At 41.1% G+C, this 13,668-nt stretch overlaps 2 protein-coding genes across 6 annotated transcripts in view; one reads left to right on the top strand and one right to left on the bottom strand.

Annotated features, from left to right (window-relative positions):
• TFB1M (transcription factor B1, mitochondrial) overlaps positions 1–13,668 on the bottom strand; it is a 396,419-nt gene that overhangs the window by 275,022 nt on the left and 107,729 nt on the right. The window lies entirely within an intron of this gene.
• On the top strand, positions 6,772–7,437 carry CLDN20 (claudin 20). Its single transcript, XM_069768014.1, has one exon. It carries the CDS (start codon positions 6,772–6,774, stop codon positions 7,435–7,437), a length of 666 nt encoding a protein of 221 aa, XP_069624115.1.

Below are 13,668 nucleotides of genomic sequence, written 5' to 3'. Positions count from 1 at the left end.
AAAATACACATTGGCACAAAATGCAATGTCTTGCTTGGCCTTGTGGAGCATATTTTAGAAATGCATCTAGCATTTTAATTTATACAGCTAAAGTTTATGATCTGCAACATTTAGACAAGTTTGGAAACAGAACACAAAAGTCACTTGTTCGTTTGCTTAAAGGTTGGTATTGTCTCAGCATCTGCACTGCCACAACTCCCATTCCTTGTCATGTTTTTCTAAGTTTTGCTGGCTCATGCACTGTTCCTTCAGTAAAACCTCATGTTGACCAGACTGTTTCTTCATAAAGGACGTTGACAGCACAAACCATCAGAGATTTGCTTTTATTTATTTTTAAAAGTTACCAGCTATTAAATATCCATTTTTCTTTATTTCCTATCCATGGTACAGAGAAGAAATATGATTTTCACTTCCAGAATTTATTTACGTCTAGCAGCAAGGAAGACTTAGAACATTGCTTCATATTTACCAGTAAGTGCTTTTGAATTCTAGGTAAATAGTGAGGTATTCTTTACCTAATGCTCTTCTGCAAAGGGCGCAATGCTCTGCTGCTCAGCCAACAGGCAGGCAACGATGAGTCATTAAGGCGATAGTTACAGCAGCCCGCCTATTACTAAAATGCATTATTACTGTACTATTTTTACACTAAGAATTCAAAGTAATATGCTGCTATTGCCAAGACAAAGCCTTCTTCTGCAGCCCGCAATAACAATGGGAACATTGTATTCTAACATGCCGAATAGCAAGAATACAGAAAGACAAAAACTATGCAGTGTTTTATCTATCTTTCTAGGTACAGATCTAAAGTCTGACCTAATACAAAAGCACTGGGTAATTGATAAAATTAGAAAACACGGCACTCAGTAGATATGAGGATTGGCGGTGCTCAAGTAGGGTGTCCACCCCGTAGACTAAAGATGAATAAAACTTGGCACTCAATGTGAGAAGAAAAGCTTCTTAGTTTATTGATGCATCCAGACAAACAAAACTGCTAAACGTTTTCGGTCCACACCGGACCTTCGTCAGAGCGTTTCTTTGACATTGACTGGATGAGGAAGCTAAAAAGCCTGGATGAGCATCAGCTAGAACAGGATGTACAAGAGCTGCAGTATGCTGGAGGATCACTATGGAGAGTGAAGCGCCACGGAAAGGCACAGAGCCTGAAGGGAGTAATGGCGCTGGATCCTGGGCGCTCGTAGTGCAGAGCAGAGAGGAGCGACGCTCCATTGTGATCCTCCAGCATACTGCAGCTCTTGTACATCCTGTTCTAGCTGACGCTCATCCAGGCTTTTTAGCTTCCTCATCCAGTCAATGTCAAAGAAACGCTCTGACGAAGGTCCGGTGTGGACCGAAAACGTTTAGCAGTTTTGTTTGTCTGGATGCATCAATAAACTAAGAAGCTTTTCTTCTCACATTGAGTGCCAAGTTTTATTCATCTTTGGGTAATAAAGTTTTGGCGTGTTTAGGTATACACTGCAGGCACACTGCCATATGTCCTATGAAGAAAATAGCCACATGATATAACAAATATCTCAATTTTTATTAGTAATCAGTTAAACAAAGTTTCAAAATAGTAAAAACTCCTAAATAATGGCAACAAAAATTGCACTAGGAGGCAACAAAGAGAAAAATAAGTGAAAGCAAGGAAAAAATGTACTACAAAATGAGATCAGTAATTGGTAAGTTGTTCTGAATTCATAAATAAATCTAATAGGTAATTATAACCAAATCATTAAACAAATCCAAAAGTGCTTGATCAAGGATATTAAATAGTAATAAACCAATTGATTTGATCAAATGTTGTGATGACAGAGGCCAATGAAGTACGGTATATATAAGATAACAAGGAACACAGAAGGAATTCAAAAATCCTAATAAATCTAATACATCATTATGGCCATTTCATTAAAGAAGTTGAAACATTCCAGTAGAAAATAAAATAACATGAATTTATAAATAATGATGGGTCACTACTACACTTGACAGACTTCAAAAGAATGAAATGAGAACCAGTGAGTCATAGAAGGCTAAAGAGTAAGTAAACAACCCATAGTTGTTTCCACCCATCTAAATGGCGTAAGGCCCATAAGGCTTTCGTCAGGGAGGATTTCTTAAATATATTATGTGGTGCATCCTAATGAAGCCACATATGTGTATAAACGATATATTACCTCACAAGTACAGTGGGTACAGAAAGTATTCAGACCCCGTTAAAAATTTTCATTGCAGCCATTTGGCAAATTCAAAAAAGTTCATTTTTTCACATTAATGTACACTCTGCCCCTCATCTTGACTGAAGAAAAACAGAAATGCAAATTTATTAAAGAAAAACTGAAATATCACATGGTCATAAATATTCAGACCCTTTGCTCAGTATTGAGTAGAAGCACCTTTTTGAGCTAGTACAGTCATGAGTCTTCTTGGGAATGATGCAAAAAGTTTTTCACACCTGGATTTGGGGATCCTCTGCCATTCTTCCTTGCAGATCCTGGATGGTGAATGTTGGTGGAGAGCCATGTTCAGGTGTCTCCAGAGATGCTCAGTTGGGTTTAGATCAGGCCTCTGGTTGGGCCAGTCAAGAAAGGTCACAGAGTGGTTCTGAAGCCACTCCTTTGTTATTTTAGCTGTGTGGTTAGGGTCATTGTCTTTTTGGAAGGTGAACCTTCGGCCAAGTCTGTGGTCCAGAGCACTCTGGAAGAGGTTTTCATTCAGGATATCTCTGTACTTGGCCACATTCATGTTTCCTTCAATGATAACCAGTCGTCCTGTCCCTGCAGCTGAAAAACACCTCCATAACATGATGCTGCCACCACCATTTTTCACTGTTGGGATTGTATTGTGCAGGTGATGAGCATTGACTGGTTTTCTCCACACTACCACTTAGAATTATCACCAAAAAGGTCTATTTTCATCTCATCAGACTAGAGAATCTTATTTCTCATAGTCTGGGAGTCCTTCAGGTGTTTTTTTTTTTTTAGCAAACTATGCGGGCTTTCAAATATGTTGCACTGAGGAGAGGCTTCTGTCAGCCCACTCTGTCATAAAGGCCCAACCGGTGGAGGGCTGTAGTGATAGTTGACTTTGTGGAACTTTCTCCCATCTCCCTACTGCATCTCTGGAGATCAGCCACAGTGATCTTGGGGTTCTTCTTTGCCTCTCTCACCAAGGCTCTTCTCCCACGATTGCTCAGTTTGGCTGGATGGTCAAGTTTAGGAAGACTTCTGGTGGTCCCAAACTTCTTCCATTTAAGGATTATGGAGGCCGCCATTGTGCTCTTTGGAACCTTGAGTACTTCAGAAATTCTTTTGTAACCTTGGCCAGATCTGTGCCTTGCCACAATTCGGTCTCTGAGCTCCTTGGCCAGTTCCTCTGACCTCTTGATTCCCATTTGGTCTGACATGCACTGTGAGCTGTGAGGTCTTATATAAAAAGGTGTGTGCCTTTACAAATCAAGTCCTATCAGTTTAATTAAACACAGCTGGACTCCAATGAAGTAGAACCATCTCAAGGAGGATCATAAGGAAATGGACAGCATGTGACTTAAATATGAGTGTGTGAGCCACTGGTCTGAATACTTATGACCATGTGATATTTCAGTTTTTCTTTTGTAAAAAACTTGCAAACATTTCTACATGTCTGTTTTCTTTCAGTCAAGATGGGGTGCAGAGTGTACATTAATGGGAAAAAATGAACTTTTTTGAATTTACCAAATGGGTGCAATGAAAGAAAGAGTGGAAAATGTAAAGGGGTCTGAATATTTTCCGTACCCACTGTATATATTTCTATATCCTTATAAAAAAAAATGATAAAACAAATGAAATGAGACAGAGCACAAGTTGGCATAGCATATATGCAATGTGTAAAGCATATTCACATTGTGGCTACTTTACAGACAAAACACAAGAAAAAAAAAACAAAATGATCATATACAGTGTAGTAAATAATTAGTAGTAGTACAGGTAAATAACATAGGTTATGTGGCCCCCATTTCTTAGCTAAGCACTTCATCTACATAGCTTCTCATGAACAGGTGTCCAAACAATTAGGCCTGAGACCTGCTCTTCCTTTATTCACATTGAGGTCGGCTGACATAAGGCGAGATTTACACCATGTTCCAATTTATTATGCAAATTACATTTTTCTCGGATTTTCCTAAGTGGTCGGTGCAAATGACAATCAGCCTAATACAAGTCATCACCTGTTAGAGTATACATCAAATTTCATTGAAGAAACCTCCCAATTGTAACAGTATAGTCTCCAAAATGAATAAAAACTCAAATGCACTGTTCCAAATTATTAGGCACAGTAGGATTTCTAAACATTTGATATGTTTTAATAAACTGAAAATGCTAATTTGTGGAATTTGCAGCATTAGGAGGTCACATTCACTGAACAAAAAAAGCTATTTAACTCCAAAACATCCTAACAGGCCAAGTTACATGTTAACATAGGAAAACTTGTTTGATATCACCTTCACAATTCTTGCACCCTTTGAACTTGTTAGTTTGTGGAGAGTTTCTGCTTATATTTCTTTCCATGAAGTCAGAATAGCCTCCCAGAGCTGCTGTTTTGATGTTAACTGCCTCCCACCCTCATAGATCTTTTGCTTGATGATATTCCAAAGGTTCTCTATAGGGTTGAGGTCAGGGGAAGATGGTGGCCACACCATGAGTTTATCTCCTTTTATGCCCATAGCAGCCAATGACTCAGAGGTATACTTTGCAGCATGAGATGGGGCATTGTCAGCATGAAGATGATTTTGCTCCTGAAGGCACGTTTTGCTTTTTATACCATGGAAGAAAGTTGTCAGTCAGAAACTCTATATACTTTTCAGAGGTCATTTTCACACCTTCAGGAACCATAAAGGGTCCTACTAGCTGTTTCCCCATGATTCCGTCCCAAAGCATGACTTCTCCACCGCCTTGCTGACGTCGCAGCCTTGTTGGAACATGGTGGCCATCCACCAACCATCCACTATTCCATCCATCTGGACCATCCAGGGTTGCTCGACACTCGTCAGTAAACAAGACTGTTTGAAAATTAGTCTTCATGTATGTCTGGGCCCACTGCAACTGTTTCTGCTAGTAAACACTGTTTAGGGGTGGCCGAATAGTAAGTTTATGCACCACAGCAAGCCTTTGAAGGATCCTACACCCTGAGGTTCGAGGGACTCCAGAGGCACCAGAAGCTTCAAATAACTGTTTGCTGCTTTGTAATGGTATTTTGGCAGCTGCTCTCTTAATCCCATGAATTTGTCTGGCAGAAGCCTTCCTCATGCCTTTATCTGCATGAACTCTGTCTGTGCTCTGTTTCAGTCACAAATCTCTTCACAGTATGATGATCACTCTTAAGTTTTCGGGAACTATCTAATGTTTTCATCCCTTGATCAAGGCATTGCACTATTTGATGCTTTTCGGCAGCGGAGAGATCCTTTTTATTTCCCATATTGCTTGAATCCTGTGGCCTGCTTAATAATGTGGAACATCATTTTTAAAGGGACACTATCACCTGAATTTGGAGGGAACAATCTTCAGCCATGGAGGCGGGGTTTTGGGGTTTTTGATTCACCCTTTCCTTACCCGCTGGCTGCATGCTGGCTGCAATATTGGATTGAAGTTCATTCTCTGTTCTCTGTAGTACACGCCTGCAGAAGGCAAGATTACCTTGCGCAGGCGTGTACTATGGAGGACAGAGAATGAACTTCAATCCAATATTGCAGCCAGCATGCAGCAAGTGGGTAAGGAAAGGGTGAATCAAAAACCCAAAAATCCCGCCTCTATGGCTGAAGATTGTTCCCTCCAAATCCAGGTGACAGTGTCCCTTTAAGTACTTATCCTTTAATTAGAATCACCTGGAAAACTAATTATCACACGTGTTTAAGATTGATTTCAGTGATCCATTGAGCCCTGAGACACAATAACATCCATGAGTTTATTTGAAAAACAAAACAATTAAATCTTTATGATACTTAAATCCAATTTGCATAATAATTTGGAACACAGTGTAAATACCAGAGATAGGATAGGAGCATCCCAGTTGGGTTCACCTTCTCGCGGTGGAATGGCTTTTGATTTTTTGAACCCTGTGTTATTTACATGTACTATTACTATTTACCGTACTTACTATAGGGTATATGCTCATTTTGTTTTTTTGGGGGGAGGTTTAATCTAAATACTATTAGTTTTTATTAACCCTTCACTGGTTTATGTTGCAGCTGTACCTGCTTTTGTAATGATTTTATAGAACAAAACATTTACTTGTAAATGAAGAAAAAGCGCGACAAGCAGTTTAAATGAAAATGCTGTGAATGAAACATGTGTTGTACTTCTGCTCTGCACATTTCTGAATACAGGGTAGTTTTCTGTTATACCAAAAGGATCATTGTTAGTCAGGTCCTCATCATCTATTTTATTGTTGCCAGAGATGTGGACATACACTGATGTCACTCATAGATGAATTTCAAAGACCAAAAGTAATTTAGGGTTCAGCTGCCTTTTAAAAAAAAAATCTATATTCCCCCATGTAACAAATGCTTGCGAGCCATGTGTCTTTGTGAGCGCAGGCTTTTACTCTCCTGAAGGACTCCCTCGGCAAATTTAAAGAGCTCGGTGATGAATCACTAAGGTAATACTTATTTGTTCCCTGCATGCTCGCCTGTGTCCCTCATCCCCCACAAAACTGCTACCTTTCTGTTTCTCTCCAGAATTGTCGCCAGTGCTGTACATTGTGGACGGAAGAGGCCAGGCAACTTAAAGAACTGGATAACATACCATGGCATCAATGGGCCTACAAATGACTGCATTTATTATTGCACTGATTGCAATGTGTGGAGCCATTGCAGCAACTCTGCTACCAAACTGGAAGATCATTGCTGACACTGGGGCAAATATTGTTACTGCTGTCATACAAATGCAAGGTCTGTGGATGGACTGCACATGGTACAGTACCGGTATGTTTAGCTGCACTGTGAAGTATTCCATTCTATCACTCCCTCTGTATATTCAGACAGCACGGACCACAATGGTACTGTCCTGCATATTCTCATGTTTAGGGATATTTGTCTCCATTGCGGGAATGAAATGTACGAAGCTAGGTGGTGATGGTCAAACAAAAAGCAATAGAGCATTTTCAGGAGGAACGTGTTTTTTGCTAGCTGGTATTTTTGGCATGATTTCAGTGAGCTGGTACTTGAAAGAGATCATTTCAAGTTTTTTGGATCCCTCTATCCCAGAGAGTAGCAAACATGAGCCAGGAGGAGCAGTGTATGTTGGCTTTCTGTCTGCTGGGATGCATTTTTTATCAGGTATAATCTTCTGTGCAACCTGTACTAAAAATCAGCAGCAACAACATGACTCTCCTCCGACCAAATCACCAGATTCAGCAGCTCAACAGTCTGAAAACAGCAATGCAGGTAATAACCTCCAAGACTACGTGTAAATGGAAACATACTGACATGTTATGCATCTTATTTTCTATTTAATCCAATTACTGTGACACAATTACATATTTTACTAAGCAAGGCTTTCTTCAAAAGGAAATACATTTGCAATAAATAGAAATGCACTAATATTTGATGTCAATCTGTAAACTCGCTACAAAAAGTGTTGGAGACATTCTTTTTTATATTCGTGATTATGGTTTCTATAGAAACTACAGTATGCCTCTTACACAAAAAGCTACCGTATTTTCCGGCGTATAAGATGACTGGGCGTATAAGACGACCCCCCAACTTTTCCAGTTAAAATATAAAATCTTAAAAGTCGGGGGTCTTCTTATACACCGTATGTCATCTTATACGGCCGGTGACCAATGTGCCTTTTGGGGGGGGTGGGTGGGAGTGGTCCCGATGACGGAGGGGGCGTCTCACGGGGAAGTGTGAGTATGCCCCATTACCTCATATTGTAGCTGCAGCGTCAGCGTGGGGTGCTGGGGAGCGGCGGCGGCTGCTCCTCTGTGCTGCGTGGGTGCTGTGGAGCGGCGGTTGCTCTTGGTACAGCGTCGGGGCTCTGTGCTGTGGGGAGGCAGCGGCGACGTATCTTCAGGGAGAGTCAGTCGGGACGAGATCTGAATCTGAGCCTGCGCCGCCCCCAGCGGCCATTTTTACCGGAGGCCACCGCATCGCAGCAATGGAGCTGCCGGCGCCTCCGGGCTTTCAGAGATGCCGGAGGAGCCCCGACTGACTCTCCCTGAAGATACGCCACCGCTGCCGCCCCACAGCAGAGCCCCAATGCTGCAGGAAGAGGAACCGCCGCCCCACAGCACCCACACGGCATAAAGAGGAACAGCTGCCGCCGCTCCCCAGCACCCCACGCTGACGCTGCAGCTACAATGTGAGGTAATGGGGCATACTCCACTCACACTTCCCTGTGAGACGCCCCCTCCGTCATCGAGACCACTCCCCCCCCACCCACCATAGATACCCGGCGTATAAGACGACCCCCGACTTTTAAGAAGATTTTCAGGGGTTAAAAAGTCGTCTTATACGCAGGAAAATACGGTACTTTTTATTTTCTACAGCTATGTCTGTATTTGGCCTTGTAGCTTTGGGTTGCACTGAACCCACAAAGGATTAAACTAAAACTCCTAAAACACCTCGTGTATCCAATGTGGATAAATGGCATAGGTCATTTTCTCTCACTGCAGCGTTACCATTTATTTCTGGGATCCTGAGGCAATGGCTAATGTGGAGGGCCGGGGTCAGTAATAAAAAACTATACCTACGGTACCTGTTAAAACCAGTGTGCTACCTGTTGGTCTTTATTTAGGTAGACAACTACTAGCCTCGGGACATAGATGCAGCCAAACAGACACATTTAATGATATGGCATTTCCCCACGTTCACCTAATGTTTACCCATGTGCTGCGCTATTATTACGTGTTAAGGGCATAATTGGGGATGACAATGTTGAATGTTTGCTAGGTAGATGCCCTGAAAGAAGAGGGGGCCTGGGTGAATGTCTGGCGATGTAATGTAATGGCGTGGATGAATATTTCCCTGTGGATACTAGGGTGATATAAGTTTGACTCACGGATGTTTACTGGAATGTATAGGACATTAAAGATAAAATAAATGAAGGGAGGAGGTGGTCATTTTGAAGCTGTGGCATTAATCCACACTAAATAATCAAAGGTTTAACCAAAAGGTGCCCACAAGCTTTAGATAGCTATCTGCTGAACACTTATTCCTGTGTTTATAATGGGTAGAAAATGGATGTCAGATGCCAGTGCTGACTGCTTATCAGAAAATGGAACGAGGTGTTAGGTGTCGAGTTCCCGCCGCTGTTCAGGGGGAATCTTGAACCATGTCCACTGCGGTCTCCCTATCTTCACCAGCCACAGTGAAACCTGCTCAGCTGAGACGTCGGTCCCAGCATCTGGCTCGAGCTGATACTGTGCGGCTGGTTACGGCTGCCTTTCCAGGCTCTGCCCTTGTAGCCAGTACTGACCAGCAGCGAGCAGGCCTTTCTGGGACCAAGTGTCGATTTTTTTCATACTGAGCATGCTCACGGGACGACCTCCCATTAGAGGTCGGGGGTCACATGTTCAGGTCTTGTTGCGGTTCCTATTGGACCATCTGGAAGGTCCCGGTCTGCTACTGCTATAAAAGGTGCGCATGGCCGCTCAGTCAAGCGCTAGTATAAACCTTGACAATGTGTGTGTGTAGATGTGTGACTGTCAATGGATGAGAGCTCCTTAATCATTCCCATTTCTCGTGTAGTTGACTGCTCGCGAATGGTGGATGCATGCTATCTAGTTCCCGACAGTCCTATCTGCACACTAAGCACACGTTACAGTGCCCATCTCTATGGCACCATGCGCCATCAGTGCGCGCTCTCCTGATAACCGTCAGTATAGGGTGGGAATTCCAGCTTGAACTGTGCATCTGACTCGGGGTGTCCTCAGGCGCGGGCTCAAAAGCCACTGAGAGTCAGAGCCAGTTCAATCACCAGATTAGTGGGGGTGATTCTTAATGTCTAGACTAGTGTCTTGTAGCTGCACCTTGTGACTGCTAACAGGGTGCAGCGTATTGTGTGACTCTGTGAAGCAACAGAGCTCATTACCATTTCACACGGGGTGAAGTCTAACCCACGTGTGAGATAAGTGTCCATCCGCCATTACATAGCAGCAGGTACCATCTCGGCACGGTGGACCCCGGGCTGCAAACGCACTTCGTATCAATCTCTTTATTATTTGGTGCGTTCCGCTACCCCTAACACCAGGTACCTAAAATTTAAACAGCCCCATTTTATTTTCTGTACATCATCTGCTAGTGGGAGCGTTGAAGCCACTCTTCATAGTAGGTGGTCATCCAGTCCTACAGATATTGTTAAGATCTGCCAACTAACCATTAATATGTATGGGGAGCTTAGGGGGAGCTTAATAGTTTTATTTTTATAAATCAATAGTACAGGTGACAATAAAAAAACATTGTAATATATCATATTAGAGATCTCAGCTTTTTTTCTCCTCCAGGACTGAGCTTTCATTCTCATGAATTCTTAAATTCCCAGGTAAAATCTGTCTCCAATGAATATAGACTTTCCTATTACTGAGATAGAAGATGACCGCTGCTGCTTCTCATATTTTTTTTTTTTTACAGAGAACAGTAACTAACATTTCAGGAAAACTTGTAGTGGAGAATGTCTATCTGTCTCTGCCGCTAGTTTCTCACTCCGTAGAATCTTTTGAGCTATAACTGCCATCTATCTCAGTAACTGGAAAATCTGTCTTCCCTGAACACAGATTTCTTCCATAAATTGAGAGTGAATGATCCATCCAGGAGGGGAAAGAAGCAGATTTCTCTGATATACTACAAGCTTCTTATTTTCATGTGTACTATTGATTTATTATGGTAAATAAAAATAATGGTTTCGCATTAGGTTAATTTTCAACCTGTCATTACAGTATGACTAATAACCTAAGGTAAACGCACCATTTTAAGGTTTTATACTTTATCATTTTTTATATTTACCATATATTTTGTTGGGATAAGAAAGAAGCTGCTACTTTAATTATTAAATATTAATTAACAGGGGATTATGAAGGAGTTTAATTTCAATAATTTATGTGTATGCATGTGCTTTTTTCTGCTACAAGATAATGACAGAATTGGAAACTCATTCCAATATGGGCTGAATGAAAAATGCATTAGGTCCAACCGGTTTTCTTAATGAAAGGGATATTAAATAATCTTAGCATATTAAAAAGAGCAGTGAATGTACTATTCCCTCCAACTAGTTCCTACTTTCTATTGCTGTTTGCTTTCTCTACTTACTGGACACAATCCGCAATGAAGCCGCTGTGTATTGAGCGGTCTTTTACAGTCCAGTCAAATGTCTGCAATTTAGATCGCTCTGAGTGTGGAAATAAATCTATCAGAAATGGTCTGGTAATGCTACAGCCTACGTCATCAGTGGATCCAAAAGGAAGCAAAAGTATAAAGGAAAACTACACATCTCAAAATGTTTTGGTTAACGATTCGTCTCTTATAAATAATACCTCTCATATTTTTGATAACTATTTTGCTAAATGGGAGCGAATAAGGAAGATGCAGAATGGCACTGGGCCAGATCCCATATCAGTTCTTGTCAAATAGTACCATGATCATAAAGTCAGTACAAATGATATGGTACATTGTACCAACCTGAATCACCAGGCTTCTCCCCCTCTGCTTTCGAGGAGGGGCCTACAAGAGTCATGTTATATACCTGGTGGTCATGTCCTAGACTTATCCAGCTCTGGTCTAGAGTGTATAGTCTAATATTTTTCTCTCTTCTATTTTGATATCCATAAAACCCAATGGTAAGCACCCATACATTGTAATATAACAAAATTTACACCCTTCTAATTCAAAATCCTTTCCTATTCATTTTAGCTGTTAAGCAAATGATTACTAAAGTATGGCAGTAACTCATTGGAAATGTTCTATTTCATGAAGTGAAATCCGGATTGGATGGATTTTTAATTAATGAAAAACTAAGCAGTATTCTTACAGACACCCATGAAAAATTCTCCAAAATTTGGTTGTAATGGATCAGCTAAGCCCATCCACAACTCATTACTGAAGCATGGATCTTATGAAGCTACACCAGTGCCCTTCCCTCTTCTTCCGACTTTCCCTTCTATCTTTCCATAGTATATTCTCACTCACCACTCATTATGGGCTATCTTACTCTACATTGTTAAAGCAGCACATGATGAGATGTTGTTATTCTCATTGTACGTTGTTGATGCAAAACCATGTACTCCATTGTGGCTATTCAGCATTCGTTGTAATTATATGGCTTTTCTATGTTTAAAATCAATAAAAAAATATTGCTAAAGAAAATAATGTCTTGGTTAAACCTTAATGTTGTGTACGTACAGCTTCTATGCAAACCTATATGGATCCATGGTTACTGAGTACAAACAAACCCTGTGTATAGTCAGATCCAGCACAGATGTATAACTCACTATTGTTCCTCTAATTTCTCTGCGTTAAAAAATGAAAGGGATGGCGGATGGATGTGTGCAAGGGTACATACATACATTGCAGATTTGCCGTGGACACTGTTCTACCAAATCCTCATCAATCCCCATGGAAATCCACATCAGATCTTTCTATTTTCCCAACAAAAACAGTGGATCATAACAAATAAAAAAAACATTATGCAAACCTTCCTTGGTATGTTGGAAAGTCTCTTGCCAAATCTAAGACAATATTACAGACAACCAGGCTATATAGAGACTGACAGGGAACGAGGCAAGGGAGACATTGAAGCACCAGGGAACACAAGCATAGTATTTTTTCTTTTAAACTTTGAGAAAAAGGTTTTTTTTCCCAGGACTTGTGAAAAATCCTGCAACAAATGGGATGTGTGAATTATCACTTTCCTGTTGAACACAATACAAGCAAGCAACCTACAACATGTCTGCCACAAAATGTAAATGCTATGAACTGTGGACAATGTGAAATCCCATCCACTTTTTGTTACAAAAATCTCATCAAAAATTTCATCAAAAATTTCATAGCAAATCTGCTATATGTGAACAGACTGTAAGTTATGACTGCTGGATCAGACTACAGGCTGGGGATATTTTAGGTTCGCATGTATGGAGAAACATATAACTGATAATTATAAATCGGTATGATTGAGTTATTTTTTTTATAGAGTGGGGAAGATAAGTATTTGATACACTGCCGTTTTTGCAAGTTTTCCCACCTACAAAGGTCTGTAATTTTTATCGTATACAATTCAATTGTGAGAGATAGAATCGAAAAATAAAAAACAGAAAATCACATTGTATGATTTTTAAATAATTAAATTGCATTTTATTGATCACCTACCAACCAGCATGAATTCTGGCTCTCACAGACCTGTTAGTTTTTCTTTAAGAAGCCCTTCTACTCTGCACTCATTACCTATATTATTGTACCTGTTTGAACTTGCTACCAGAGATGAGCAAATTTGATCGGGTCCTTGCTTATTCAGCAAGCTATAGCGCTTACTGAATAAGCTGCAGAGGGAACCAGGATACATGGAGCGCGCCGGCTGATCGGCTCTGTAGCTGGTTGTGTCGTGGCTGTGTCACAGTCACAACACATGCATGGAGAGCCCAACACCGGAACAAGTGCAGGGGCCCTGGACGAATGGGAGGGGGTCACTCGCTGTCAGGAATACCGGAACA

Source organism: Ranitomeya imitator, chromosome 5, assembly GCF_032444005.1.
Source record: "Ranitomeya imitator isolate aRanImi1 chromosome 5, aRanImi1.pri, whole genome shotgun sequence".
NCBI classification, from domain to species: domain Eukaryota; kingdom Metazoa; phylum Chordata; class Amphibia; order Anura; family Dendrobatidae; genus Ranitomeya; species Ranitomeya imitator.
Note: the sequence above shows the minus strand (reverse complement) of the source record. Positions and strands in the feature narration are given on the sequence as shown.

Bases quoted from the DNA above. Each gene is read 5' to 3' on its own strand.
- CLDN20 (XM_069768014.1), top strand. From the start codon at position 6,772: ATGGCATCAATGGGCCTACAAATGACTGCATTTATTATTGCACTGATT.